Source organism: Mustela erminea, chromosome 7, assembly GCF_009829155.1.
Source record: "Mustela erminea isolate mMusErm1 chromosome 7, mMusErm1.Pri, whole genome shotgun sequence".
NCBI classification, from domain to species: Eukaryota; Metazoa; Chordata; class Mammalia; order Carnivora; family Mustelidae; genus Mustela; species Mustela erminea.
Window position 1 is genome coordinate 58550644 of NC_045620.1, and position 26944 is coordinate 58577587.

The 26944-nt window shown below is 42.4% G+C and overlaps 1 protein-coding gene across 4 annotated transcripts; it reads left to right on the forward strand.

Annotated features, from left to right (window-relative positions):
* Positions 1 to 10239: 10239 nt before the first annotated feature.
* On the forward strand, positions 10240 to 26888 carry MFSD9 (major facilitator superfamily domain containing 9). Of its 4 annotated transcripts, XM_032351708.1 has the most exons (7): positions 10240 to 10506; positions 14843 to 14930; positions 16325 to 16368; positions 16482 to 16611; positions 19575 to 19784; positions 23130 to 23800; positions 26606 to 26888. In XM_032351708.1, the coding sequence occupies exons 1-7, from the start codon at positions 10324 to 10326 to the stop codon at positions 26633 to 26635; spliced, it is 1356 nt and encodes a 451-aa protein (XP_032207599.1). In that variant the 5' UTR covers positions 10240 to 10323; the 3' UTR covers positions 26636 to 26888. The 4 variants fall into 4 exon arrangements, with proteins under 4 accessions (XP_032207599.1, XP_032207597.1, XP_032207598.1 ...); XM_032351706.1 differs by lacking the exon at positions 26606 to 26888 and having other exon boundaries at positions 23130 to 25530; XM_032351707.1 differs by lacking the exon at positions 26606 to 26888 and having other exon boundaries at positions 19632 to 19784; positions 23130 to 25530.
* Positions 26889 to 26944: the final 56 nt, after the last annotated feature.

The window sequence follows — 26944 nt, forward strand, 5'->3', positions numbered from 1 at the left end:
TAGGCAATGTGTTTTTGGATATCACAACAAAAACACAAGCAAACAAGAGAAAAAAAATCAGACTGGACATCCTCAAAGTTAAAACTATTGTTCATCAAAGAATACTATCAGAAAGTGAAAAGATAACCTGCGGAATGGGAGAGATATTAGTAATTCACATATCTGCTTAGAGATTTGCATCTAGAATATATAAAGAATTTTTATAACTTGATAACAAAAAGACAACTCAATTCAAAAATGGGCAAAGTATCTGAACAGACATTTCTCCAAAGAATACAAGCATTGCAAATGGCAAATATGCACATAAAAGATGCTCAATAGTATTAGCCATCAGCAGAAGTAAATCCACACAACTACCATTAGATAATAAGTATTGATGAGGATATGGAAACATTAGAACACACATACCCTGCTGGTGGGAATATAAAATTGTATAGCTACTTTTGAAAAAGTTTGATCATGATCTGAGCCGAAGGCGGACACTTAACCAACTGAGCCACGCAGACACCCCAGAAACCATCTGGTATTAATGAACTCCTCTATGGTCACCAGGTGGATGACTTTCTGACCTGCTGGCAAAAATCTTTATGTGCTTTCTGATGGCCTCTGTCCCCCTAAGCCTTCTGACTGAGCATGGCCCACCACTGTCTCTACTGTTCCCATTAACAACTATTCAGAGGCACCTAGGTGGCTCAGTCGGTTAAAGTGTCTGCCTTGGGCTCAGGTCATAGCCCAGGGTCTCGGCATCTAGCCCCACATTGGGCTCCCTGCTCAGTGGGGAGCCTGCTTCTCCCTTCCCCCCCGCTTGTCGTCTCTCTCTTGCTATTTTGCTCTCTTTCAAATAAACAAATGAAATCTTTAAAAAAAGAATAACAAAAAATGTATCTACACAAAAATTTGTATACAAATGTTCATAGCAGTATTATATCCACAATATCCCCAAACTGGAAATAACCCAAATGATATTAACCAATGAATGAATAGATAAATAAAATATGAAATATCCTCACAATGAATGTTATTAGCACCCATGTTACAATAGGTTGAACCTTGACATCAATATGGCAATAAAAATTTGTCATAAAGGAACACATGTTGCACAATTCCATTTATTATGAAATGTCCAGAATAGGCAAATATAGAGACAGAAAAAAGATTACTGACTTCCTAGGGCTTAGGAAGGTTGGGGGGCTGCTGGGTGATAGCTAAATGTTCAGGTTATCTTTTTCAAGTGACTAAAATACTCTAAAATTGATTGTGGTGATGGCTGCACAACCTCATGAGTATTCAAAAAACTTATGAATTGTACATGTTAAATAGGTGAATGGTATAATATAAATCACACCTCAACAATGTTGTTTTTTAAAAAAAGAGGGGTGCCTGGCTGGCTCAGTTGGAAGAGAATGTTATTCTTGATCTTGGGATTGCAAGTTTGAGTCCCACATTAGGAACAGAGATTACCTAATTGAATAAAACTTGAAAAAATAAAAAGAAAGAAAAAGCAGAGTCTAAAGAGACTGTATTGAAGCTATCATAATACGGAGTTAAAACAACTAATAAATGTTAAAGACCGTAATGGAAAAGGTAGACAACATTTAGGACTTGATATGTATCTTTAGCAGAGATATGTAAACAATAAGAATCAAATGCAAATTCTGGACACAAAAACACAGTAACAGCTATGAAGACAGCCTTTATCAAATTCATCAGCAAACTAAACAAAGCCAAGGAAAGAATCAGTGAACTTGAAGATAGATCAATAGAGATTACCCAAGGTGAAATGAAAAAAAAAAAAAAAAAAAAAGAGGGGGAAAATAATAAAGAGAACACACCATTCAAAATCGGATGGGCCCTAATAAATGGGGTAAAGTATGTATCACTGGAGTTCCTACAGAAGACAGAAAATGGGGCAGAAGAAATACTTTAAGAAATATGACTATGGAATACACCAAACAGAACCAAGTAACTCAGGAAATATTAAGTAATACTAATACCAAAATAGGAAGAAAAAAACGTAGGTCTATCATATGCAAACTGCTGAACACCAAAGACAAAGATAAAAATCTTAAAGGCAGCTAAGGAAAAAAACTCAAATTACCCATAGAGGAAAAAGAGTTATAGCAAGACTTTTCATTAGATAACATGACAGAAGATGATGGAGTGAAATGTTTTAAGTGCTGGAAAAAGTAAAACCCACATGCCATTCCAGAATTCTATACCCTTTAAAATGAAGGAAAATCAAGGCTAGTCATACAATAAAAAGAGAGAATTCACCGCCAGCAGATCTACACTTTAAGAATTGTTAAAGGAAGTTCTTTGGGAAGAAGGACCGTGATACATATTAGAAAACTTAGTCCCAAAGAAAGAAATTAAAATTGTTCTTCCTTTAGTTTCCTCATAGGTTTAGATTAATGATTTCAGATCTTTATTCTTTCAGATATGTGCACTCAATGTAATAAATTTCCCTCAGAGTGCCGCAACTGTTGCATTTCACAATTCATTTAGTTGAAAAAAAAATTTTTTTATATGAGAGAGAGACCACAAGCAGAAGGGTCAGAGGGAGAGGATAATCTTCAAGCAGACTCCCCAGTGAGTGGGGAGCCCATCACCAGACTCAGCCAATCTGAGAGATCATGATCTGAGCCAAAATCAAGAGTCAGGCTGCTTTACTGCTTGAGCCACCCAGGTAGCCCAAAAATATTTTTTAAATTTCTTGTAAGACTTCATCTTTGAGCCATGTGTTATTTCAAAGTTTGTTGTTAATCTTCAAGGGTGTTGAAAATCTGATAATTTTCTGTTATCAATTTCTAGTTTTTCCATTATGTCTACTTTTTCTATTTTTCTAAATTTGTTAAGGTCTATTTTAAGGCCCAGAATGTGGCCTCTCTTGGTGAATGTCAAAGTGAATTTGAGATGAAGGCTGATGCTAGATGAGGTATTTCATAAATGTCAATTAGATCCAGTTGAATATTGGTGCTGTTCTTTGGTTTTCTGTATTTTGAATATACAGGTCATTGTAGAGTTTTTGGTATTTATCCTGCTTGGTATTCTCTGAGCTTCCTATGGTATAGTTTCTGTCATTAATTTTGGGAAATTCTAGATCATTGTTACTTCAAATAATTCTCTTTCTGCTTCTGGTATTTCAATTATGTATATCACATACTTTTGGAAACTGTCCACAGATCTTTAATATCTTGACATTAAAAAAAAACATTCATAAAGATTTTTTTTTTTTATCAGAGAGAGAGAAGGGGAGAGAGCAAGCACAGGCAGACAGAATGGCAGGCAGAGGCAGAGGGAGAAGCAGGCTCCCTGCCGAAAAAAAAAAAAAAAAAAAAACATTCATTATAGTTTATCTTTGCTTTTCACTTTGGGAATTTTCTTCTGACCTATCTTCAAACTCAATGATTCTTTTCTGCGCTGAGTCCAGTTTACTGATAAGCACATCAAAGGCAATCTTCATTTCTATTACAATGTTCTTGATTTCAATGATTTCCTTTTGATTCCTTCTTAGAGTTTTCATCCCTGCTTGCATTGTCTCTCTGTCCCTGCATGTTGTCTACTTTCCATAATAGCACTAGCGTACTAATCGTAGTTACTTTAAATCCTTTTATAATTACAAGACCTGTTCTGAGTCTGGTTCTGATGCTTATCTTTTCAGAATGTTCATTTTTGCCCTTTACTGGGTTGTAAAATTTTTGCTCAAAGCCAGACATGTATGTATTGGGGAACAGAAACACAAGTAATTAGGCATTTAATGTGAGGTTTTATATTAATATTGCTAGGAGTTAGGTTACATTTAACATTTTTATAGCTATAGGCTACACTTAATATTTTTATAGCTTCAGTTTCCTCCAGTTCCCTTGTTTATCCTTCCCTGCTTTCTTTAGAAAGTCCTTCTTAAATAGAGTCTATTGTTTTACATCTTTCTCAGTTGTAATGCACTGTTACTATACTGGAGCTCTGTTGATATTTTCTTCAGTTGTAGGGAAGGGGGGATATTCTATAACCTCATGATTAAATCTCATTGTTTTAGTGAGTTCGAAGTCCTTGGATTGTGACTTTTAGAAGATACGTTAGGTTTTTTTTTTTTTTTCTTTTGTGTGAAATAAAAGGATTAGAGGGTGCTGGAATTAATTGTCTTTTTTCAGGTCAAATAAGACTCTGGTAGTTTTTCTTCAAGAGTAAACCTTTGTCATAGAAAATGAAGTTGGTGTATCTCAAAACTGTTAATTTTCACTTTTAAATGTTTACTTTTCTCAAATCTTCACCATGAGAATCTGGTGTGAAGCTTCTGTTGGCAAATACCATGAGTATGGGGATCCCTAAGACTAAACTCTAAGAATCCTTAGATTCTTAAAGTTTAGTCCACTCTCAGCCTCCAGCAATGCATTAAAATTACCATGGAAGTGTTCCTACTGGTTGCCAGTACCAGCAATTTCTGTTCCCATTAAGTTGACCTTCACAGTAATCGTATTAGGTGCTCTCCAGACCTCAATTTTCAGATGTATCTATTAAAAGTTGTTGGTTTCCAGTTTCTCCATCTTTTTTACTTAATGTAAGATTGACAGTTGCAACTTCCAAGGTTTTTATATATTGGAGATGAGAACAGAGTTCTGTGAAATCTTCACGTACATGGAATCCTACAACATGTATTTAATTTTATCTGATTTCTTCAGTCAGCTTAATTATTTTGAGATTCATCCATGTTGTAGCATGAATTCACAGACTTTATTGCTTAGTAGTACTCCATTGTATGGATTTACTACAATTTGTTTAGCAAGTCACCTTCTGATGGATAGTTTCTAGTCTGGGGCTACTACAAATAAAGCTTCTATGGACATCTCTGTACAAACCTTTTTTGGATATATGTTCTCATATACATTGGGAAAATATCTCAGATTGTAACTGCTGAGGTTTATGCAGTAGATGTATGTTTAGCTGATCAACTTTTTAAAGAAATTTCCAATCTCTTTTCCAAAATGGATGTGGCATTTCACATTCCCACTAAAATTATTATTCCATATCCCACCAACACTTTGTATAGTCTTTTCATCTGTAGTCATTCTAATGACAAATGAGAATAATATATTAATATTCAGTCTTCTAGTTCATGATCATAGTATATCTCTCCACTTAGTTTCCCCCCCCCCCCATCTCTCAGTGTACAGGTCTTTGCTCGGTGTTTAATTTAATCTTATGCCATCTAAAAATTAAGTTAGCCTATTACACTGTTTCACAGATGCCAACAGAAGACATGGACCTCTGTATCAGAGAGAAAAGACTTTATTACTCATGACATGACAAGCAGCATAAACATCAGCATGTTTGCACCAGTTTCTCTTGCCTTCATGTTCCATGGAAGTGATGCAGCAGACCCACATGGATTCTGATTCTGTATACATAGTGGTTTTTACAGACAACTGATGAACACTGAGCTTGTTTGCAACCAGAAAGTCAGCTTTATCTTTGAGCAGTGGAAGGACATTACCTCACCTTTCAAGGTTACCAGCTGTATAATCAGGTCTGTGAAAATGACATAAATAAAATAATGGTTAGAGGTTTGCTGTGCCCAGTAAAAAGCATTGGAAATCAATAGGTCCAAAATGGATCATCTCTCTGCACGTTTTTTAATCAAATTTATCTGTATTTCATATTTAATGCTTTCCTTTTTTTAAAGATTTTATTTATTTATTTGACAGACAGAGATCACAAGTAGGCAGAGAGGCAGGCAGAGAGAGAGGAAGGGAAGCCGACTCCCTGCTGAGCAGAGAGCCCGATGCGGGGCTTGATCCCAGAACCCTGGGATCATGACCTGAGCCGAAGGCAGAGGCTTTAACCCACTGAGCCACCCAGGCGCCCCCATATTTAATGTTTTCTTAACGGTTTTCTTCTTAAACTCCAGTTTCTAACTGTTGTTAGGATATGTGACTAAATTGTTACTTGTACAATGATCTTGTATTTTGCAACCTCATTAAACTCTTGGTTCTAGTAGATTTCCTGTAGATCCCTTAGTATTTCTTATATAGATGACCATGTGGTCTACGAATATAGACAGTTTTATTTTCTTCCTATCAAATCTGGATGTCTTTGTAACTTGCCCTCAGCTGGAACACTCATGAAACTCACTGGAAAGCCACCAGCCAGGGTGTCTGTGGAAATGGCTAGGAAATTATTTGCTAGGGCACCTGGCAGGTTCACTTGGAGACCAGCTAGGATGCCAAAGGAATTTGCAGCGTGCATGGATGCCACTGAAACTTGCTGGAAGCTAAGCACCACTGGGTATTTCACACTCTTCTGGATGCCATACACCACAGGAGCAAGAAGAGAGAAAAACACATTCATCTGGAAGAAAAGCTCCTTCCTCATGAAGTGTCCCCTTAGCACCTTTTACTAAAAAAATTTAACATTATACCAGCTAGTAAAAGAGAAATTTTGATAGGGTTCTTCTCCAGTATCACAGAGCAGGGCAATTTTATGTGTATTTGGCACTGACATCAACCAATCAATACCTTTGTCTGCCTGATTATTAAAGCCCTCTGCGGTAGATATCCAATGGCAGGCATTCACACAGGAGAAAAATATCTTCTACATCCTCTGCCCCTTTAGACATCCAGCCATATAGCTCTTCTGTAGAATTCTTTGCCATTTATCTTCTAAGTCTATTCCATCTAGCCTATTAGAAATTGCCCACAAATAGTTCATTTTATTTTTGGCCATCTCTCACTCCAGACAAAGTGACCAACCAAAGTGCCACTTGAAGTTCCAACTAATGTTAAGATTTTCCTTCACCACTCTACTTCAGAGTCACTCCTGTGTAGTACTGTAGTGCTACAGCTGTCTACTTTGAGGTGGTACCAGAATATCTTTTATCAGCTTATCATTTATAAACCTGCCTGAGGACTTTTCTTCCTCCCTCAGTTGGTTGTAAGAAACTCCCAAAAGGCCATGGAGGAATGGAGGAGACAATGCAGAGTCAGGCCACCATCTCATGCAATTTGTAATTTCTGGAAGAGCCCAATATTAATTTCCATTTCATGATGTTCACATACAACCTTATGTCTAGGTGAATACAGTAGGCTTTTGTTTCCCCTGCCTAAGAAGACCTATCTAGAAAACTGTGCTAAGGTCAATGTCAAAACTACTGCCTCTGTTACAAGTATTTCATGGTTGCATCTCTCACATCTAGATCGTTAATCCATTTTGAGTTTATTTTTGTGTAAAATATAAGAATGTGGTCCTGTTTCATTCTTTTGCATGTAGCTGTCCCAAGCAAAAACATTTTAGGCAGACTTTTTCAAAGGATAATAGGCCTGTTATGTTAACTCCTTTCTGCACAGTAGCTTAGGGTAGTTACATGGTAGACAGGCACTGAGTCTCTGTCAATTTCCCCTGGTAGACAACATTTCACATGTGTCACAACTTATAGCTGGAAGAATTAATGATGTCTTGTGTGACTCCACTAGAATAGGACTCTTGGAAGCTTGTACCTATTTTTCTTCAGACTTCATTCCATGCAAGTCACTTTGCTGATTTTGCTTTGTGTCATTTTCCTGTAATAAATCTTAGCTATGACTATATGCTGAGTCATGTGAGTACTCCTAGCAAATCACTGAATCTTAGACATAGTCCTGAGAATAACCAGTTCAGCTCCATTTTCACTGGTGGGGCATAGTGCATTTTGAGCCCCTAATGATTAGCGTCACTCTGGAGCCAGCGTCTAGTAATTCTCCAAAGATCTGGCTATTTCCTTTTTCATAATGCCCACTCTGGTAATAGCTGCAGGATACATAGTGGAAAGTATAGAGGAAGATTTATGGTACATACTCATGTAAATGCATCAAGATTCATTCTAAGATTACCTAGACTCTCCTTGAGATCAAGAGGCTGTTTGTGAATTGATTTTTGCCTAGTAGTGAGTGAGAGTTTTTAATTCTCCTGTCGCAAGTCAAGTCAGGATTCTGGGTACCCAATCTAGAGGGGTTTTTTTTCTGTTATATAGCTCAAACAACATTCTAGTAAACTATTTCATTCCTACGGATATTATGGTCAATTATCCATAGTCAAAAATCCTTGAAAGCAAAGGCGTTCTGATTACTGATACATGCTACCTTTTACAATAAATGCGTCCACCTCATCTTTGATGTCAAAGTGCTACCACCTGGCCTCTAATAATCTGGAATCTTATTACCTCCATTTAAACCAGGGAGCTCACCTCAAAAGCCGTATCACCCATAGCTACACCCAGCCTAAACAGAGAGCAATCACAAGCCTTTACAAGAATGTAAGAGTTCTTCCCACTAACATAGTCCTTAATGCCTTATTAAGGTAGTGCCTTCTGGACCTTTTAATGGAATATATTCAGGGGATATGCATGCAGGTCAAACTCTGTAAATCCACTCTAACATTCTTATCTCTCAAAGCTTTGGATCCCCTTTTTCATATTATGCCAGAAAACATCTGGCATCCCAAGACTTAAATGTAAGTCACCTTGGAGTCCACGTTATCAGTCAACCAACCAAGTAAACTATGAAGAGTCACCTCTAGCTCTCCAACCTAAAGCATTACATCTGGAATCTCTAGCAAGTGCACCTTTATCAGTGAATTCTGCCTAATCTAGCGTTATATTTTTCTCTCCTTAATCTGACACATACATTTCCAAGGTATGCTGATTATACATTAGCAGAGTCTTTCAATTCTTTTGGTGTGTAAACAATTTCCTCAGAGGCCATAATGTCTACCTGCCCTCTGGAACAAGAAGAGATTTTTACCCTAGCTATTTATCTGTGAACACAGTGAGTAGTTTCTTTTTCTTTCTTTTCTTTTTTTTTTTTTTTGTTTATTTATTTATTTGACAGAGAGAGACATCACAAGCAGATAGAGAGCCAGGCTGAGACAGAGAAGGAAGCAGGCTCCCTGCTGAGCAGAAGGCCTGATGTCAGGCTCCATCCCAGGACCTTGAGACCATGACCTGAGCCAACACAGTGAGTAGTTTCAATGGGTCTTGAAAAACATGAGCATTCCCCTCTTAAGGCACCTACCTCAGATGGGTTAATCACAAAAACTTTAAGCACAGGAGGGCTAATTTCCTCAGACACAAGAGGACACACTACTTCTGGTGGCAAAGGAGGTTCAGAGTGACTTGGGGAGTTCAAGATTGACAGCTTCATCTGGCTCCAACCATGTATCTCCACTCTAAATTTCAGTACCCCATTCTTTCCTAAACAGTACCCTAACTTTCACATGATAAACTCTGCAAGATCGAATCCTACAGATGTAGTTATTTAGCAACCTGCACAATTAAAATGAGATTTTCTTGAAAACCTCCGACTCTTTATACCAGAGCAAGAAAGGAATGAGTGCTGAAACAAGTTCCTGATTAAAAGAGGGGTGTCACCATAGGTAATATTAAATACTTACCATGTGTCAAGTCACTGTGCTACATGACTGATAACACACCATCTGGTGTCATGCACTGCTTACCTCCTCTCACTGCACTTAGAATTAAACCCTAAAGCTCTACCAGGACCTTTTAAGTCCTGAATGAACCTGCCTCCTGCCTGTTTCTCTGATGACTCAAGTTTGTTCAGAAAGTTTCAGCCACATATACCTCCTCAATCTTTTCAGCCTACATGTCCCCTCTTCCAAGCTACCAAAGGACACCAGCACCGCCCCCCCATCTTCCCCCAACCCCGACCCCAGAGACAGTGCTTTTCTTCTACCATTTGCCACCATATCGTTTTATTTATCGTGTTCTTCTCTTGTGTACGGCACGTGTATTATTTAACTTACCATGTTTATGTACTGTGCGTTTAGGGTTATTACTCCAGGAAACTGTAACCTCCCCTTGGGCTCCAGAAGCATTTGCAGGATTCTCACAGCTCTCTAAGGTTAGTCTACCTTATTTCTGCCTGCTTTTCCAACAGACAGAATGAAGTTGGAAGGGGTCATAGTCACCCCTCCAGGTCACGCAGAACCAAGTAGGGCCTGAGTCTGTGGGTCTCCCGAAGGCAGGGCTGGCCGCCACCCCAGGCGGCCCCATATTCTGTGGTGAAGCTCAGCACAGTTCCCTTCCGACCTCCAACATCAGAAGCAGTCTTCCCTCCAAGGAAATGGACAGCATCACCATTACCATCACAAAACTGGCCCGCGCTAACCCCTTCCCGCCTGGAGGCCGCCACGTCCCCGCGCAGCCACCGCCCCGCAGCCCGGTCGCGCTCCCCTCTGCGCAGGCGCACGCCGCTCGCTTCCGCTTGGGGCGGGGCTAGCGGGCGGGGGCCGCCCGGCAGCGGCTACGGAGGTCGGCGCCCCCGGCCCATCCCCATGGAGTCGGGGGTGCGCCGCGGCCCGGCCACCGCGGGGGGACCGGCCACCGCGGGGGGACCGGCCTCGGCGACCCCGACGCCAAGGCACGAATTGGGGGCCGGGGCTGAGGCGCGGGCTCGCGGCGCCGCTGCCGTCGGAGCCCGCCGCTTCCTGCTCTGTCTTTACCTGGTGGGCTTCTTGGTGAGTGCGGGGGCTGGGAGCGAAGGGCGACTGCGTCCTGGACCTGGAACCCGATTGGGGGTGACTCTTTTCTTGAAGCCCGAGTGGTTGAAGTCTCAGCGAGGGCTGGGAACCTGCGATCTGCCTGGTGGTGCCTCCTTATCTTTCAAGCCTCTTTTTGCCCCCAAACCTCTTTCACTCTGCGCCAGGTCACATTGCTCCCTTGCGGAGCCCAGTCCGCGGCTCCTCTGCCCCTCCTGCGATTTAATGCGCCCCCAGCACCAGCGTCTAGTGTGATTGAGCCCGGGCTCAAGGGTGACCCCAGGTGTTAGGTGCTGTGAAAGGTACAGAACACACAGAGTGGATAGCTGGGCTCCTGAGCAAGTTTGAGGGCCGTAGGTATAGTAGGAGTGAATACACGGGCCTTTTTGCCAGGCCCGGTCAGCGAAGTCACTGGTGATTACCTCACTTGGGCAGAATTAGGCACATTTTCATTAGGGCTCCTGATAGACTGAAATGTTTAAAAATGCAAACCATAGTGAATTATACCTGTTTCTGCCTTTCCACAAACTGTTTATTGGTCTAAGCAGATTTGTTCTTTTTCATGATGTGTGTGTGTGTGCCCTGGTTTAATAAAGACAATTAATTATGAATTCCCCACTTAAAATGGAAAGCTTAGAAAGATGAATGTATGATAGGAGAAGTCATCCATACATCCATCCATTTATTATTCATAGAAAACATTTTGTGTTGCCAGGGCTGTAGAGCTCCAGTCCCTGTAATACACAGTCTCTGCCAGGAAGAACTTAAAATCTTACCAGAACGCTGTGTTGGTAGCTCATAGGCCATTATCTGCAGGAACCCTAGATCCAAGTACTCACTCTTCTTCTTCCAAGTCTAGACCTGGTTCAGTTGCCCTGGTTGTGAGCTGGTCTAGGTTAGGAGAGAACTGGGACGAGGACTCAGTAGGATTTCCTCTTTGCTGAGACTTGAGACTATATCTTGAGGACAAAAGGAACTGGTCAGGTTAAGTGTCACTGGGTAAAGACTGCCTTTGGGGGCCTTGAATAGTCTGCAAAGGCCCTAGGTCATGGCAAAGAGAAATTACTATTTTCTGCCCAGATGCAGGTTAAGACCTCTACTCTCCAGTATATTAGCCTCACTAGAGTTTGGGTACTGAACCATCAGTCTGTAACCATCCTTCTCTAAAGGTTTAGTGTTGAATTAATAGTTGTTAAGACAATGATGAAAGCATTTTCCAAATCACTGTAAACACCACACCATGAGGCACTCAGGAGGGCTCCAGTTAACCTTGCTTCTCTTAGCCCCCAGGGTTAACACTTCAGGTCAGAGCCTGGCATTCCTTAATCTTAGTTCAGTCTTAGAGTGCATGCAGATGCCTCTTCCACGTTCTATTCCAGCCATCCGCAATTCAAAACTATTGATGGTGAGTCGTCCTTGACATTTCCGAAGGGAGTTGGCTGCCATCCACCCTCTGGTAGAAGCTGGGGACTGTCCATCCGCTACTGCCTCCCTCCCTCAGACAGTTCTACTATCTGGTTCTGCCAGATGAGAAGAATTTGAACCCTCACCTGGAAAGTCCAGATTGGGACTTCAGAAAAACCAACATGACCTAAAATTCGAAATAGTTTGAATGTTTTAAATGAATCCACAGGCCATTCATTATAGTTGATCTTTCAGTACAGATTAGAATATTCAGAACATCTCCTGTGTTGTGTATGAACTGTGCACACAGCAAGTATAATTTAGCAAGCCTGATGTAAAATTGTAATAATTTGTTCAAGAGAGTTCTTAGGTCTCTAATATGTTCAGGGTAAAATGTAAGATTTCCGAAAAGTTAAAAGAGAGTAGGGATTTTTTTTAAATGGAAAATGTAAGCAATTAAAGTATGTGCAGCTTTGGATATCCTTGTAGGATCTAATGGATCTTTGTTAGGTAACATCTAAGGAATATTATACATAACTTAGTTATTACTTTTATTATATATAGAGAGATGTAAAGACCCCCTAAGACTTTTGGGAAAATGGTTTCAGATTAATAAGAGAGGAAGGGAACAGGATTAAAGAAGTCATTTGCCAAAATGTTCTGTTTTTAGTTCTCATCTGGGCTTCCAGGTTTTAATTTGTTTAAGAAGGAAAATGAAGATGACCTTCTAGGCCCCTTTTGGTTAGCATTGTAAGATGGTGCTAAGACCTATGATTTCAATCCCTTCTTTCCTCCAGATACAGAGATTCATATTTTATTTCATCAGCTGTAGTGAAGTCTCATTCATTGTTACTGAGGCAGTTTGCTGATCAAGAAATATTTAGGTTCCTACGCTGAAAATCCTGAAACTTCTTAGTGTATTCATCAGTTTTTGTAGAGAGATGTAGATGTTCCATGAAAGGTTTAAGTGTCCCCTCTCGCCTGATTTCCTTATAAACGGTTACAAGCACATGACCAGTTGCCACATTCAAAATACATTCAAAGCCGGTGGTTTTGAAGAAAATGCAGATTCACAGCAAGAGAGGAGTTGCCTTTTCTGGTAAGGGGAAGACGAATTTAGAGCACAACTTCCTGAAAGACAATTCTAGAACACCAGCATCCATGGAAATAGTTAATCCTTTTCAGGCTCACAAAGCATTAAAATAATACTGATCACCATTTATTACTTATGAGCCTGTTTTCTTATTACCTACCGTAAATTGCAGCCTACTTAATTATTTCTCTCCCATCCTTTACTTGAATGTTAAATAACAAGTCATACTGGGAATTTTTTGAAAAAGAAATCTTTTTGGACAATTGAGTTTCCTTTTCTGAAAGATGCAGAAAATTCATTAGGTTGCTGATGTATTTGGGGTCTTTTAAGTGATATCGTACATCAGTAGGTGATGCAAGAAGGCTGAGAGCCCCCAAAATTTAAGTAATCTTAAAATCAAAATAAGCTGTAGTTGAGGTAGTATAAATTTATGAACTACTTGAGAACACTAGATAGTAAGTATATGGCCATTTAAAGATGTAACCATGGAAAAGAGCCACTGAAAAGTACATTTAGAGGTTCCTGTTTCTAAAATTAGGTGAATGCACAGCCACCAGGAGAAGGGACAAGCAGAAGATTAACTGTGGGCCCCAAAGAAAAAATGTTTTTCATGCATTTCTTTCTATTTAAACCAGATTGATTATAAGGAAAGGAATTCTAGTTGAATATAAAGAAACCCGTGTGTGTGCAATGTGGTTTCCTTCTTCTACTCCAGTTGTTGCAAGTATCCAAGTGAAGTAGGGATGAGAACAAAACTTAAAGGAAAAATTAACAATCCTTCTGTTAACTCAGAATACCTAGCAGAAAGGATCAGTACTTATCCCTAGGACTGAAGAAAAGTGAAAATATATTTGAACTGCTGTTGTGTGTTAGATCTGTCTCAATCATTACATCTTTTAATGGACTTCATATTTCTACCAGACAGGTGTTATTATTCCCATTTTTTTGCAGATGACAGCACTGATGCTTGGTGACATTAAGTAACTTTCCAAGCACACATGCTTAGTAAGTAATGGAACCGGAACTTAGAACTGTCTGTGTAACCCCAGTGCCTGCACTTTCATTGACTTAGCTACAGAACACTGGATTTCCCCAGTACCCCATCCTTCTCTCTCCTTCCTGCTTTGCTGAGACCTTCTTTTCAGGTATTATTTTTAAGGCTATAAGCCACAGATTAGTTGCCTTCCCTATCAGGAGGAAATTCATATTATGAAGCAAATGCTGCTTTGTCAAGAAATAGGTATTGGGGCACTTGGGTGGCTCAGTGGGTTAAAGCCTCTGCCTTCGACTCAGGTCATGATCCTAGGGTCCTGGGATCAAGCCACACATCGGGCTCCCTGCTTAGCAGGGAGCCTGCTTCCTCCGCTCTCTGCCTGCCTCTGCCTACTTGTGATCTCTCTCTGTCAAATAAGTAAATAAAATCTTAAAAAAAGAAAGAAAGAAAGAAAGAGGCATTATCCCTGCCTCCTTTCCCACTTCATTACACACAGACTTTTTTTTGTTTTTGTTTTTTATTGGAAAAACTTCTATAGCACATCCTCCTTGAGTATTAAGGATCAATCACAAGGAAGCTAAAGTCGCAATGATTCTCGGTCATGGTGGTCAGGCATTTATAGGTAGCAACTGTTAAAACATTGTATTTTGATTCTTTGATAAGTTTAATCCGATGGATATAGCATACTGTAGAATTACGATTTCTTGTTTCCTCAAAATTAGATATTGGTTTATGTTTTTAATCAGTTTGTTATTAGGATTACCACTTTAAGAACACCTAAGCATCAGTTTCTAATTTGAGTTGATCAGTGTTTTGTTGTCTAGGATTTGTTCGGTGTCAGCATGGTCGTCCCTTTACTGAGCCTTCATGTCAAGTCTCTTGGAGCAAGTCCAACAGTTGCTGGAATAGTAGGTAAGTAGTTAATATTGTACATTTCAGAGCACCGAATTTTCAGTCCTCTGGACTAAGAACCTAAAAACAAATCAGTCTTGATAGCTGAATATCATCCAAAGCTAAATTCAAAGTGGGCTAAAAGGAATTTTTAGAATACTTAGGAATGTTACCCTGGAGTGAATATAGTTCATCTTTTCCTAGACTACCTGTGTTCAGAGAGGTGTTGAGGGTTAGCATCATTTCTTTGCCCTCACCACCAGTGACATCACAGTTCCTCCCTGAGCCTCTCCAAGGAGCTGGCTGTGTGTGTCAAAGGGTAGGTACAAACTCCTGCCTGCGGGAACCAAAGAAATGTAATCTACAGAAATCAATTCACACAGCAAAGGATCTCAGGGTGAGCCTTGACCACCACCAGTGCATCTTTGGGGGTTGTAGGGTTTCTCTGCCTGTGCAGCATAGAACCTCCATCTGAAAGTCCCTGATTTACCAAAGAAACAGGGCATAGCAGGGCTTAGGACTATGCCAATTAATAAGGAATTGTTAAAAGACTAACAGCCCTTGACTATTTGCAAGCTGGATAAGCAGATGTTGGGAGACTGTGGTGGACACAGTATTTGGTAAGTCCTGCATGCCATGACTTGTATTTCCCTTGGAAAGTAGAATTATACCAGCCCCCACAGTGGCCCAAGGGTTTTTGTGAAGAGCAGAAGGGACATGTTATGTGCTATAATGGAGGTAAAGGCACTCTATAAAATTTTGTCAGTTCTTTATAAAACTAAAGCAGTTTGTAAAACCGGAATATTAGAGGCATATAAGAGGATACAGAAACTTTTAGACTTGGTAGAATTTTTGTAGAATTTGGATTTCTATTCCCCGAGTACTCTCTATTCTGTCTTCTCAGTCGGGGGTATGCATCCTTACAGAGCAGAAGCTTCTCTCAGAGACTGTGGGCAGCCCTTGCTGTAGTCTCTCTCCTACTTCCTTCAATTTTTGAGGTTTTTTTGGTTTTTTCTTTTTGTTTTTGTTTTTTTTTTTAAAGATTTATTTATTTGAGAGGGAGGAGAGAAAGAGCACAAGCAGGGGGGAGCGGCAGGCAGAGGGAGAAGCAAACTCCCCACTGAGCAAGGGGCCTGATGCGGGGCTCGATCCCAGGACCCTGAGATCATGACCTGAGCTGAAGGCAGAGGCTTAACCAACTGAGCCACGCAGGCATCCCTGAAGGTCTTTTAATAAAAATTGTATTGCTTTACCCTTCCAACTGAAAAAAAAGGGGGGGGATATCTCCTTTTTAAAAATGGTCTTCTTTTCCCCTAATGTTTTCCTGTTAATATCTGTGTAATTATTATCACATTGATCCATTTTCATGACGGGTCCAGCTGATTTTCTTGATGTTACTGATGGTTTTTTTGTAGGCTCCTCCTATGGCATTCTGCAGCTCTTTTCCAGCACACTGGTGGTAAGTTGTCTCCCATCTGGCATCACATCTCGGTCACATTTGGGGGCATCTCCATGGTGGTGGTGGTTAAAGGTGGGGGTCAGAGGACTTCCTGTGTTCCTTGCTTTCCTCAGGGCTGCTGGAGTGATGTGGTTGGAAGACGGTCTTCCTTGCTGGTGTGCATTCTGTTCAGCGCCCTCGGTTATCTGATTCTTGGAGCATCTACCAATGTGTTCCTGTTTGCCCTGGCTAGAGTCCCTGTGGGTAAGTTCCTGCCCTTGGGTGTGTTCTCATTCAAAATAAACCAATTGTCTGTAAATGTATAAAGAGAGACCATCTTACCTGTCAGTGCCTTCTTTTTCTTTCTTTCTTTCTTCCTTTTTTTTTTTTTTTCTTAAGAATTTACTTATTTATTTGAGAGAGAGTGAGTCTGTATGAGCAGCTGGAAGAGCAGAGGGAGAGGGAGATAATTTCCAGCAGACTCTGCACTGAGCCACAGAGCCCCCTGTGAGGCTGGATTCCAGGATCCTGGGATTGTGACCTGAGCTAAAACCAGGAGTTGGGTGCTTAACTGACTGAGCTGCCCAGGCTCTCCTGTTGGTCCCTTCTTGGTTACAGCTTATGTCAAGAGAGAATAATGGCAAGAGCGATTATAACTGGAACACCAGACGCTGCTGTTGAGGGAGGACTTGGTATCAGTCAGGCTCTGCTCAGATGAGCACAGCCACAGAGCTTGTCCATGACGGGGCCTGGAGCCTTCCCTGTCAGTATGAATCATTATACCACTGCACAGACCTGGCTCCTTCCCATCGCTCTCTCTACCTTCAGTCAGTAAGAATTTGCTAAATGTCTTTGGCCAGCGCTGTGGTTATTATTCTTCCCCTTGGCCAACTTCTGGTTTTAAAATTGGGCTTCCTGACTTCAGATGGAGATCTCCCACTGTAGCTCTCCGGCAGCCTCCCGTAAATCCGGGGGATTTACTGCTGGTCGGGGGAGATACTAGGATGACGATGGCGTGGCTCTTGGGTTAGTTTCTGTTTCTAAACTGATCTTGAATGTTCCTGACATTTTCGAAATGGCTTTTATTTTGTCCGTTCTTTGAGCTGCCGCTGTTGACTGCTATCCTAGTGTGGTGGGTAGGGAGGCCCTGTGGAAGCTCTTTGTTCTCTCTTTGCCTTTCTCAGTTAGAACCCTGGAGTTTCAGTTTCTTTCTCCCTTGACTCAATAGAGCACCAATAGACTCAGCTGCCCTGGTGGACAAGTTTGCAGCCCTGGACCTCTGCCCCTAGTCAGTTAAGCTGTTCCTTTTCACCCAATGCCCCAAAGGAACAGAGCATAAAATAAGTACTTTTAACATATGGTTGATGATCAGCTCATTTGGGATTTTCACACCATTTCTGTGACATACATCCTTACTCTCCAAGTCTTTTGAGTTAACCCTTGAAAATTCATGCTTTGCCTTTCTTTTAACTCAACAGCCTGAAAATACTTACAAAGGTCTTCGCTTTAAATATGAGCTATCATCCTAACTCGCCCCCCGCCCCACAAAAAATCCAACTGATGGCTGCTCTATGTGCATTCGGAGTCAAAGTTATTGTACATGCTTGGTTTGAGTTGCAGTGTGTAAATATAATACACTCCACCATTCAGCATTAAGGCTGTTTGTAATTCTAAAGAACTACAGAGTAATCGGTCCTGTATACAATAGGTTGAAATTTATAGAGAAGATTAAAATGTTTTTATTTAATATGAAATGAGCCTTCTTTGAGTAGTGATAGTTCCACTAACATATGTCTTACTCTTGGCTAACAGGAGAGCTACACATAAAATTCTCTCCTGCCATGGGAACTTCTACAGTGTTCGGTTGGCCCAGGAATATGAGGGAGCCCTGGGGGAGCCTTGCAAGGGTTATGCTGTACAATGTCATGTAGGTTCAGGTCCTTGGATCTGAAGGTGAGCCTGACAGAGTTTGAAGTACCAGAGGTAGACACATGGTTTTCCCCTCTTCTCTCTATCCCCTAGCCCAGCCTCTAGAAGGTAACAGGAAGCTAGTCTGGGTCACCTTCACCACAGTCCTCCATCCCCGGGTATGTAAGGTGAACTCAACATCGGTATCATTTCAGAAATAATTACAGGATCCCTGCTAGGCCTTTTAGGAATCATCTTCCAGCCTGGTCCTTTCTCACATTAAAGGAAATAGATCTAGAGACAATCTGTCTAATTCTAAGACAGGTTTGTAAGTTTGCTTCCCATAGAGGCTGGTTATCAGGCCAATATCCGCTCTAATGTTTACACCCAGTTGGATATAGAACCCAGGAGCAGCGTGCAAGCCAAGAGATGTACAGAGTGATGCTTCTTTCAAGGAAATCACTGGAAACCATTGTGTTGCATCAGAGTTAGGAGCACGGCAGGCCGACCCGCCAGCAACACTGACTGAACTGCTGCCATGTATTGCCAGCGTGAGGGGCAGCATACGATACCAGAACCCCTCAGTCTGTTTATTCAACATATGGGGGTATGGCTGCAGACAAGTCAAATACATCAGCAGAAGTATGAGGAATATAAAGCTGCTATATACACTTTAATCTCTTATTAAGTCGTGTCCCACCTTTCAGTTTGTTTAGTCAACCAATTCATAAACCTCTTGCTAGGGGAAAATCAGTTGGTAGTGTCTAGATGACCATGTCATCATGTTTTTATATTCTTCCTCACTCCCTGTCCTTCCCTGCTCTCTTCCTCTCTAGCAGTTATCACCTGTACCCATGTACACACATATACACACTCTATGAAGAGAGGTACATTTGTGGGGTTTTTTGCTCTCTGATCCTTGCATTATTCTCAGGGTCAGGGTCAGGATTAATGCTGAACATACAGTAGGCATGCACGAATGTTTACTCACTGAGTAAATGAATGAAGAATGATACATCTCAGTAGAGAAGTGACCACGAATTGCACTTGGCTAACAGAAAACTGGAGATACTGGGATGTCAGTGTGGACGGTGGGAAAGCAGGGGATGCAGGGTTTGACTGCCAGGAATAAGGTAGCCAACTAGGACTGTGGGGCTAGATCAGGAGTCCAGTCACAGTGGGATGAAAGTACAAACCTTAGAGGTTCAAAGAGAATGGAGACCAGAACTCCATCTGTGATAGAGATGAAATGTAAGTTCACATCCAAGATTCTTTTGGTCTGAAAAATGTTACAGAGCATGTTTCTTATCCCCTTGCAGGTATTTTTAAACATACCCTCTCCATCTCAAGGGCTCTGCTTTCTGATCTGGTTGCAGAGAAAGAACGGCCACTAGTAATTGGACAATTCAATGCGGCATCTAGTGTGGGCTTCATCTTGGGCCCCATGGTTGGTGGATATCTTACGGAACTAGAAGGTGGATTTTATCTGACAGCCTTCATCTGTTTCTCTGTCTTCATCCTCAATGCTGGTATGTTGACGTTTCATCCTAAGAAGGCTGTTTGGTTTATGCATTCATACTGACCCATCTACCTGCTTTACTTTTATCTCCTTACACTTTGTTGTTCTTAAAATAGGCAGAGTTTTTGTTGTTGTTACACTGCTATGATAGTTTCAGGTGTGCAATTTAGTGGGTCAGCAGTTCTGTACATCACTCAGGGCTCATCCTGATACGTGTACTCTTAATCCCCTTTACATTCAAATAGGCGGATTTATTTTTCAAAGTTGGTCACCTCGTCTCCTGCTGCAGACCACCTGCCCATGTCTTCCCATCATGCTTAAAGCATGTATATGTCTCATATAGCATGTGGATGGGCAAGCCCTGCCCCCCACCCTTCCATGTGCTCCAGCCACACTGGCTTCCTGGTCAGCCTCACACATGCCAGACTCATTCCCACAGGAGGGCACTGCAATTTGCTCTTTCCCCCACCTACAACATTCTTCCCACATACCTTTACTGGGTCTTTCTTTGTTTTGTTAATTTTTTTAAAATTTTATTTATTTATTTGACAGAGAGAGATCACAAGTAGGCAGAGAGGCAGGCAGAGAGAGAAGGGGAAACAGGCTTCCCATTCAGAGAGCCCAATGTCGGGCTCCATCCCAAGACTCCATCCCAAGACTCTGAGACCTGAGCTGAAGGCAGAGGCTTAACCCACTGAACCACCCTACTGGGTCTTTCTTATCATTTGAGTGTCAAATATTTGCTTCCTTGGAAAGGCTTTTCCTGATGATTCTATTACACATAACTCCGGTTTCTTCACAGCACTTCTGAAATTATATTATCCATTTGTTTTCTTGCTTATATTCTCTCCTCCCTACCTCCCCACACATTCTGTTAGAAACTAAATGCCACAGGATAGTGATTTTCTCACCGTTGTCACTCCTGCCCAGAACTGGCAGGCATAAAGCCAATGTTCAATAACACTGGATGAATAAAAGAACACTTACTGGACTATGAACTCCTTGGAAGCAGGGCCAGTTGCCTAAAGCCAAGAGGATAAATCTCTTTGCCTAGAGACTGGTACCTTCCTGAGCCTTAGATAAACAACTTCAGAAACAAGAGGATTTGTTCATGTTACTCAGTTTTCCTTAAATTTAATGATAGCCTACTCTACTGCATCTTTTTTAGTCTTTGTATTCAAGGCTCCAGGTTGCATGATGGATTCCATGTTGAGCTAGGATATCACACTCAGGAAACAGAGCTCAGGAGTTCAATGTGAATTGTCATACGAATACTTTATGATCTCCTGCCAGAAGTTTAACCTGTAACCTCGGCTGGGAAGGGAGGTCTGACGGATTAGTGCAAATCTAGATAAAATACCTGAAGCCCAGGACTGGCTGGTGTGGCCAGGTACCTTCCCACATGAAGGAATGTGATGAATGTGATCGCTCTCCAAGTCAGAAGTCAGGGTATAAACGAACACTGTGATCATGGGCTTCTGTTTTGGATTCTCCAGCGATGATGCTGTTGAATATCATGCCCTCACCTAAGCCTGTGAATGGATCTGAGTCAGTCAGGGATAGTTCAGCCACAAGTGTTCTCAACCGCAATGGCTAAAAATAGTAATAGGGATTTCTTGTGCATTCTTAAGAAATTTAGAGGTCAGCAGGCCGAGCTGATGCAGAGAATAGCAGGGGAGAGTGATAGGGGCAGGCCAATGGACAGTGTCTCACACTGGGCTTTGCCTTCCAGCGCAGTGAACAGTGTATTGCGTTTTTTCCCCTCAGTGACTTTGGCTGTTTTCTTAAACCTCTTTTACCCCTTCAGCTTCTCATATCCTCATTCTGATAGGCCACTTTGCCTGAGAAGGGCCTCTTTTATGTCTTTTGTGGCATGATTTCTGATTTCTTGGTTAAGAACTTAGACTCTGGAGTTTGACAGACTTGGATTCAGATTCTTGCTGTGCCACTTTTTAGTGTGGGCCTTGAGCGAGTTGCCTCAGTTTACTCATCCATAAAATGGGATAACAACACTCCCAGTCTTACTAGGGCGAGCCCTGGAGGTCTTGCATGCGAGCAGTTCACCCCGCTGCGTCTAGAATACTGCATGCTCAGTAAACATCAGTTGCTGTCATCATTATCATTTTTATTATTTTAATTATACTCTTGGTCTCAGTCCACCAGGGTGATAGCCCTTTCATATTTTTATCAAGATTGTGTAAAACGTCTAGGGCCCTTTCAAAGATAAGAAGTGGTAGAAAGGCCAGGCCTGCATTCTCATGTGGTTACGTTTTCTGTCATAAATTAGTCCCTGGCGAGTAGTCCCCCTCGACTATGGAGAAACCACACACACAGATGTGGTTGCTGAAAACATGACAGCATGAAGCGGTCTGAAGGGCCATGGTCCAGTTGAATTTAAGTGTGGAAGGACCGAAAACTCCACAGAATGAGTCTGGAAAAAATGTCCTAGCTGGAATTCAGTTTCAAGAAATTTGGGGGCATGGATTGGCAGTAGGTCCTTCTATTTGGATGGCATGGGATACATAAAACGACCAAGGCAGGAATGCACCAGTCATAAGGGTGGAAGTAGGATTATCTGAGTAGGAATTGGGCTTCTCTGTAAGGTCATACATCATGGTCTGTGAGAATGGTACCCCAAAAGATTTTGAGGTGTGACTTGCAAAAGCACATGGTGGGCCCTGACAGGGGGCAGAGCCAAGCAGTTGCTTCCTGACAGGTCACTGGTGTCAAGCTGCCCCTCTTCCCACAAGCCGAGGCCGGCTGCCTCTGCTCACAGAGTGAGCTTCCCCCAGCACACTACTCACCTGTAATCCAATTGCTGTGTTTTACTTGTCCAAACCCCCTTTTAGACTTAAATTCCTTGAGGGCAGGGATGTTATAGGCCTTGTCTTGTTAATATATTCCTACTGTTTAGCACAGGCCTTAGCATTTAGGAAGCGTAACTACTCAGAATGTGATGCAGTGTGGGTGGGGAGTGGATGGGAGGGTGGCTGGATGGGGAGGCAAGACGGTGGGCAGGCACGGAGTTAGAAAGGTAGTGAATTTAAATATACAGCATGAGAATTTCGGTACCCCGTGATACAGGAAACCATCATGGGCTCTTGAGCCGGCGAAAAAAGTGAACATTTTGTAGGTATAGAATTTTTCTAAGGTGAAGAGTGGATTTCTACCATCAAAATGGAGTAGAAGTAGCTGTGGCCATGGTTAAAAACTGGATTCAAAGACAGAGGTTAGTAAATGTACTAATACAAAACTACAGCATAGAAATCTCGTGCACATACGTGCTCCTCCCCCGGATTGTGGGCACCCTGCGAGTCCGGGCGTGCAGCCGACAGATCCCATGCCGTCCTACCAGGTCTGGTTTGGCTGTTTCCCTGGTGCGAAGCGAAGCTCTCCAGTGCAGAGAAAGGCCAGCCAGCGAGGAGGAACTCTGCACCCTGGGGAAGGAGAGATGGTCACGGGCAGGAAACCGCCACCCCTCCCGGGAGCACAGTCCGCACCAGACCTGCCAGGCCGCCCTGGCTGGAGTTCGCGTCCACACTGCGGGACATGAAGAGCCTGATATTTTCCGAGATGTGGGACATCTTCGCCGTGCGCTTGCTGATGGCAGTGGCGGTCATGCTCTACTACAGTAACTTCGTGCTGGCGTTGGAGGAGCGCTTCGGGGTGCGGCCGCGGGCGGCCGGCTACCTCATCAGCTATGGCAGCGCGCTGGGCGCCCTGGCCGGCCTGGCGCTGGGGCCCCTGCTGCGGCTGTACCGGCACGACGGCCACGCCCTCCTGCTGCACTCGAGCGCGCTCACCTGCCTGCTGCTGCTGCTGCACGCCTCCGCCCGCTCCGTGCCCGTGGCCGTGCTCTGCTCCTCGCTTCTGGCCGTGTCCACCGCCGTGGGCAGGACCTGCATCACCGACCTGCAGCTGGCCGCGGGCGGGGCGCAGGCCAGCGGCACGGTCATCGGCGTGGGGCAGTCCGTGACCGCCGTGGGCCGGATCATCGCCCCGCTCCTCTCCGGGCTAGCGCAGGAGGTGAGCCCATGTGGGCCCCCCAGCCTGGGGGCTGTCTTGGCCCTCGTGGCGATTTTCCTAATGTCACTCAACAGAACCCGCTATGGTGGTGCCGGTGGTGGGAGTGACAAATTAAAACGTGAGTAGAGTGGAACTGGATAGAAGAAACCAACTCTGAGGCCATGAGGAAGGGACAGCGGCCAGGAAGGGTGGTTCCCCAGCAGGTGTGCTTTGTTGGGAGACTCCCAGGTCCAGCCTGCAGGGTGATCAGAAGTCAGAGCCTTGTCAAAGGGGAAAGTATTAAATCTTATGTAGAAGTCTCCTCTTCAAACCCTGCCAGTGGGGTTCAGATTTTCCAGGGGGAAACACTACCAGCTTCAGGACGGGAAGGTGGTGGTGAGATAACAGAAGGTGATAGGCGCCCCGCTAAGTAAAAACAGGGTAACCCATTAACAAAGTGATCCGCTGGGACACAGGCTTCGTGTCACACTGTGTAAACCAAGGGTTTTTGTGCTATCAGAAGCCTAGAGATTGAATAAGCCGCTTTATTGAAATTAGCCTGTACCTTTCTCAAGTCCTAACAAGGTTCTACCTGGGAGGCTGGGGAAAGATCACACGGCTGCCTCAGCCCCCAGACACTGGTTCTGGGGGCCCAGGGGAGGCCCAGAAACCTGTATTTAATAAGCAACACTTACACTTCCTCATGGAGGTAGAAGAAGGATCATTCAGAGACATACAGGTTTGGATTCAAGTCAAAGCCAGAGACTTGGTTGTGTTTATTGATAGCTAACTCAGTTTGAAGTATTAAGATTATGTGATCCCGAAACATTACCTTCTCCCTAGATCTTGGCAGTCACGCTCTGTAATAGGAGAAGCAGATTCATGGAGCCTGTCCCCTGTGTCTATTGCTTCGGAGGCCCTGTGCTCTGCAGAGAGCTGAGGTTGTCAGTGTGGCTAGTTCTCCCTGGATATCAGGCATGAACTGCTCCCGGAAGCCAGGGCTCCCTTAGGCTGCATGGGTTGGATGATGGTAGAGCACAGTGGAGAAGACAAAGTACAGGAATGCCTTTAAGAGGAGCATCTCATGCAGGTAAGAGAGTCAGGTGCCATGCCTCATGAGACAGACTTAACTACAGTGTCTTATGTTGAAAGTCATTTCTTTTCTCTCACTTTAATATCATACCTGAGAACAAAAGAGCTACACACTGATCTACAGGGAAATGCCTTTTCCTAGGCCTAGGCTTAATGGTCATTACAAAAGTAGCATGCCAGGGTCCAACTGGTAGGCTCAGAGTGAAGGTTAGCACAAAAACACAGGGAAGCATTTGTGTGATTCTTGCTACTTGGATAATGTCACCTGTTAATAATAATTATATTGGAGCCCCCTCTCGTTTCCTCATGCAAACTCCCGAAGTTCACATTCCTCTCATTCTTTTTCATTGGTCCACTGGGAAATTACTCTTGTTTTCAACCAACACACGTGTAATTGTAAATGTATTGTATGAAAGCAGAAAAAAAAAAGTTTCTCTAGTTTTAGAAGTTGTGTATGGGTTAAACCCAAATGTTTAAGATAATTAATTGGATGTCTGAAGATTGTCCTTTCTCCTATCTAGCTACAAGGAAAATACTAACTTTTTATGAAGTGTTGTGATTGTGAAGTGCTAAGTGCTTTTGAGGAAAGCAAAATACAATACAAAATGGTGTGGCCCTTAAGGAGCACACCAAATTGGCATAGAGCTTAGACTCAAAGGACAATAAGTAATCAAGGGTTTATGCAATGAAGTTGAATTTCTCCGAAGATTATCTTTTCTGTGCACTCAGAAACAGGCAAGTTTCTTAGACATTCTTTAATGTAGTCATTATTAAATTTTTGAAATCCTAGCACTTTATTTTTGAGGTTAAATAAAGCCTATAAATTTATTAAGGCTTTACAGTTACCAGATAAATGGGAATGAAAACCAGAGTTGATCTTCATATAGAGAGTAGAGAAACATTTTTGCTATTGTCCACACTCATGTGGGGTTTTTTTTAGATAAATATTATGCAGACATACCTCATTCCATTGCATTTCATTTTATTGTGCATCGCAGATACTGCATTATTATTTTTTTTTAACCAGTTAAATTTCGTGGCAACCATGTGTTGAGAAGTTTATTGGCACCATTTTTCCACCAGCATTTGCTCACTTTGCGCCTGTGTCACATTTTGGTAATTCTCACAATATTTTAAACTTTTTCATTATATTTGCTATATTGATGTGTGATCAGTGATCTTTGATGTTACTGTTATAATTGTTTTGGGGTGCCATGAACCGCACCCTTATAAGGTGGTGAATTTAATCCATAAGTGTATGTGTTCCAAGAGCCCCACCAACTGGCTGGTCACCCATCTCTTGCCCTCTCCTTGGCCCTCTCTCTATTTCTTGAGATGCAAAAATACTGAAGTCAGGCCAGTTAACAACCCTACAGTGGCCTGGTAAGTGTTCAAGTGAAAGGAAATGTCAGCCGATGTGGCAAACTTCCTTGTTGTCTTATTTTTAAAAATTGCCACAGCCACCCCAGCCTTCACCAACCACCACCCTGCTCAACCCTGAGAAAAGACCCTCCACCAGCAAAAAGATTGACAGTTGCTGAAAGCTCAGATGGTGGTTGGCATTTTTTTAGCAATAAAGTCTTTTTAATTAAGGTATGTACATTGTTTTTTTAGACATAATGCTACTGTAAATTTAATAGACTATAGTATAGTATAAACATAATTTTTAATGTATACTAGGAAGCCAGAAAATTCATTTGACTCACTTCATTGCAATATTTAACTTTATCGCAGTGGTCGGGAACCAGGCCACAGTATCTCTGATGTATGCCTCTACCTCTCCTTAAAATGTCGATGTGTGGATATTCCGATGTGTGTTCCAGAACCAGCAGTGTCCACGTTCCCCTGGAGCTTGTTAAACATGCACTCACACCCCAGCACGGACCTGCTGGGAACCATTCTCAACAAAATCCCCAGCTGCTCTGTGTGCACAGTAAACTTTGAAAACCACTGTTCTGTAGACAGTTTTTGTATAATTTATGGACTATGATCTCAGGGAAATTAAATCTGCTCCACTAAAGTTTGTGTTGTTTTGTTTTTTAGTCCCTGAGCAACTTCCATAATAATGTCCAA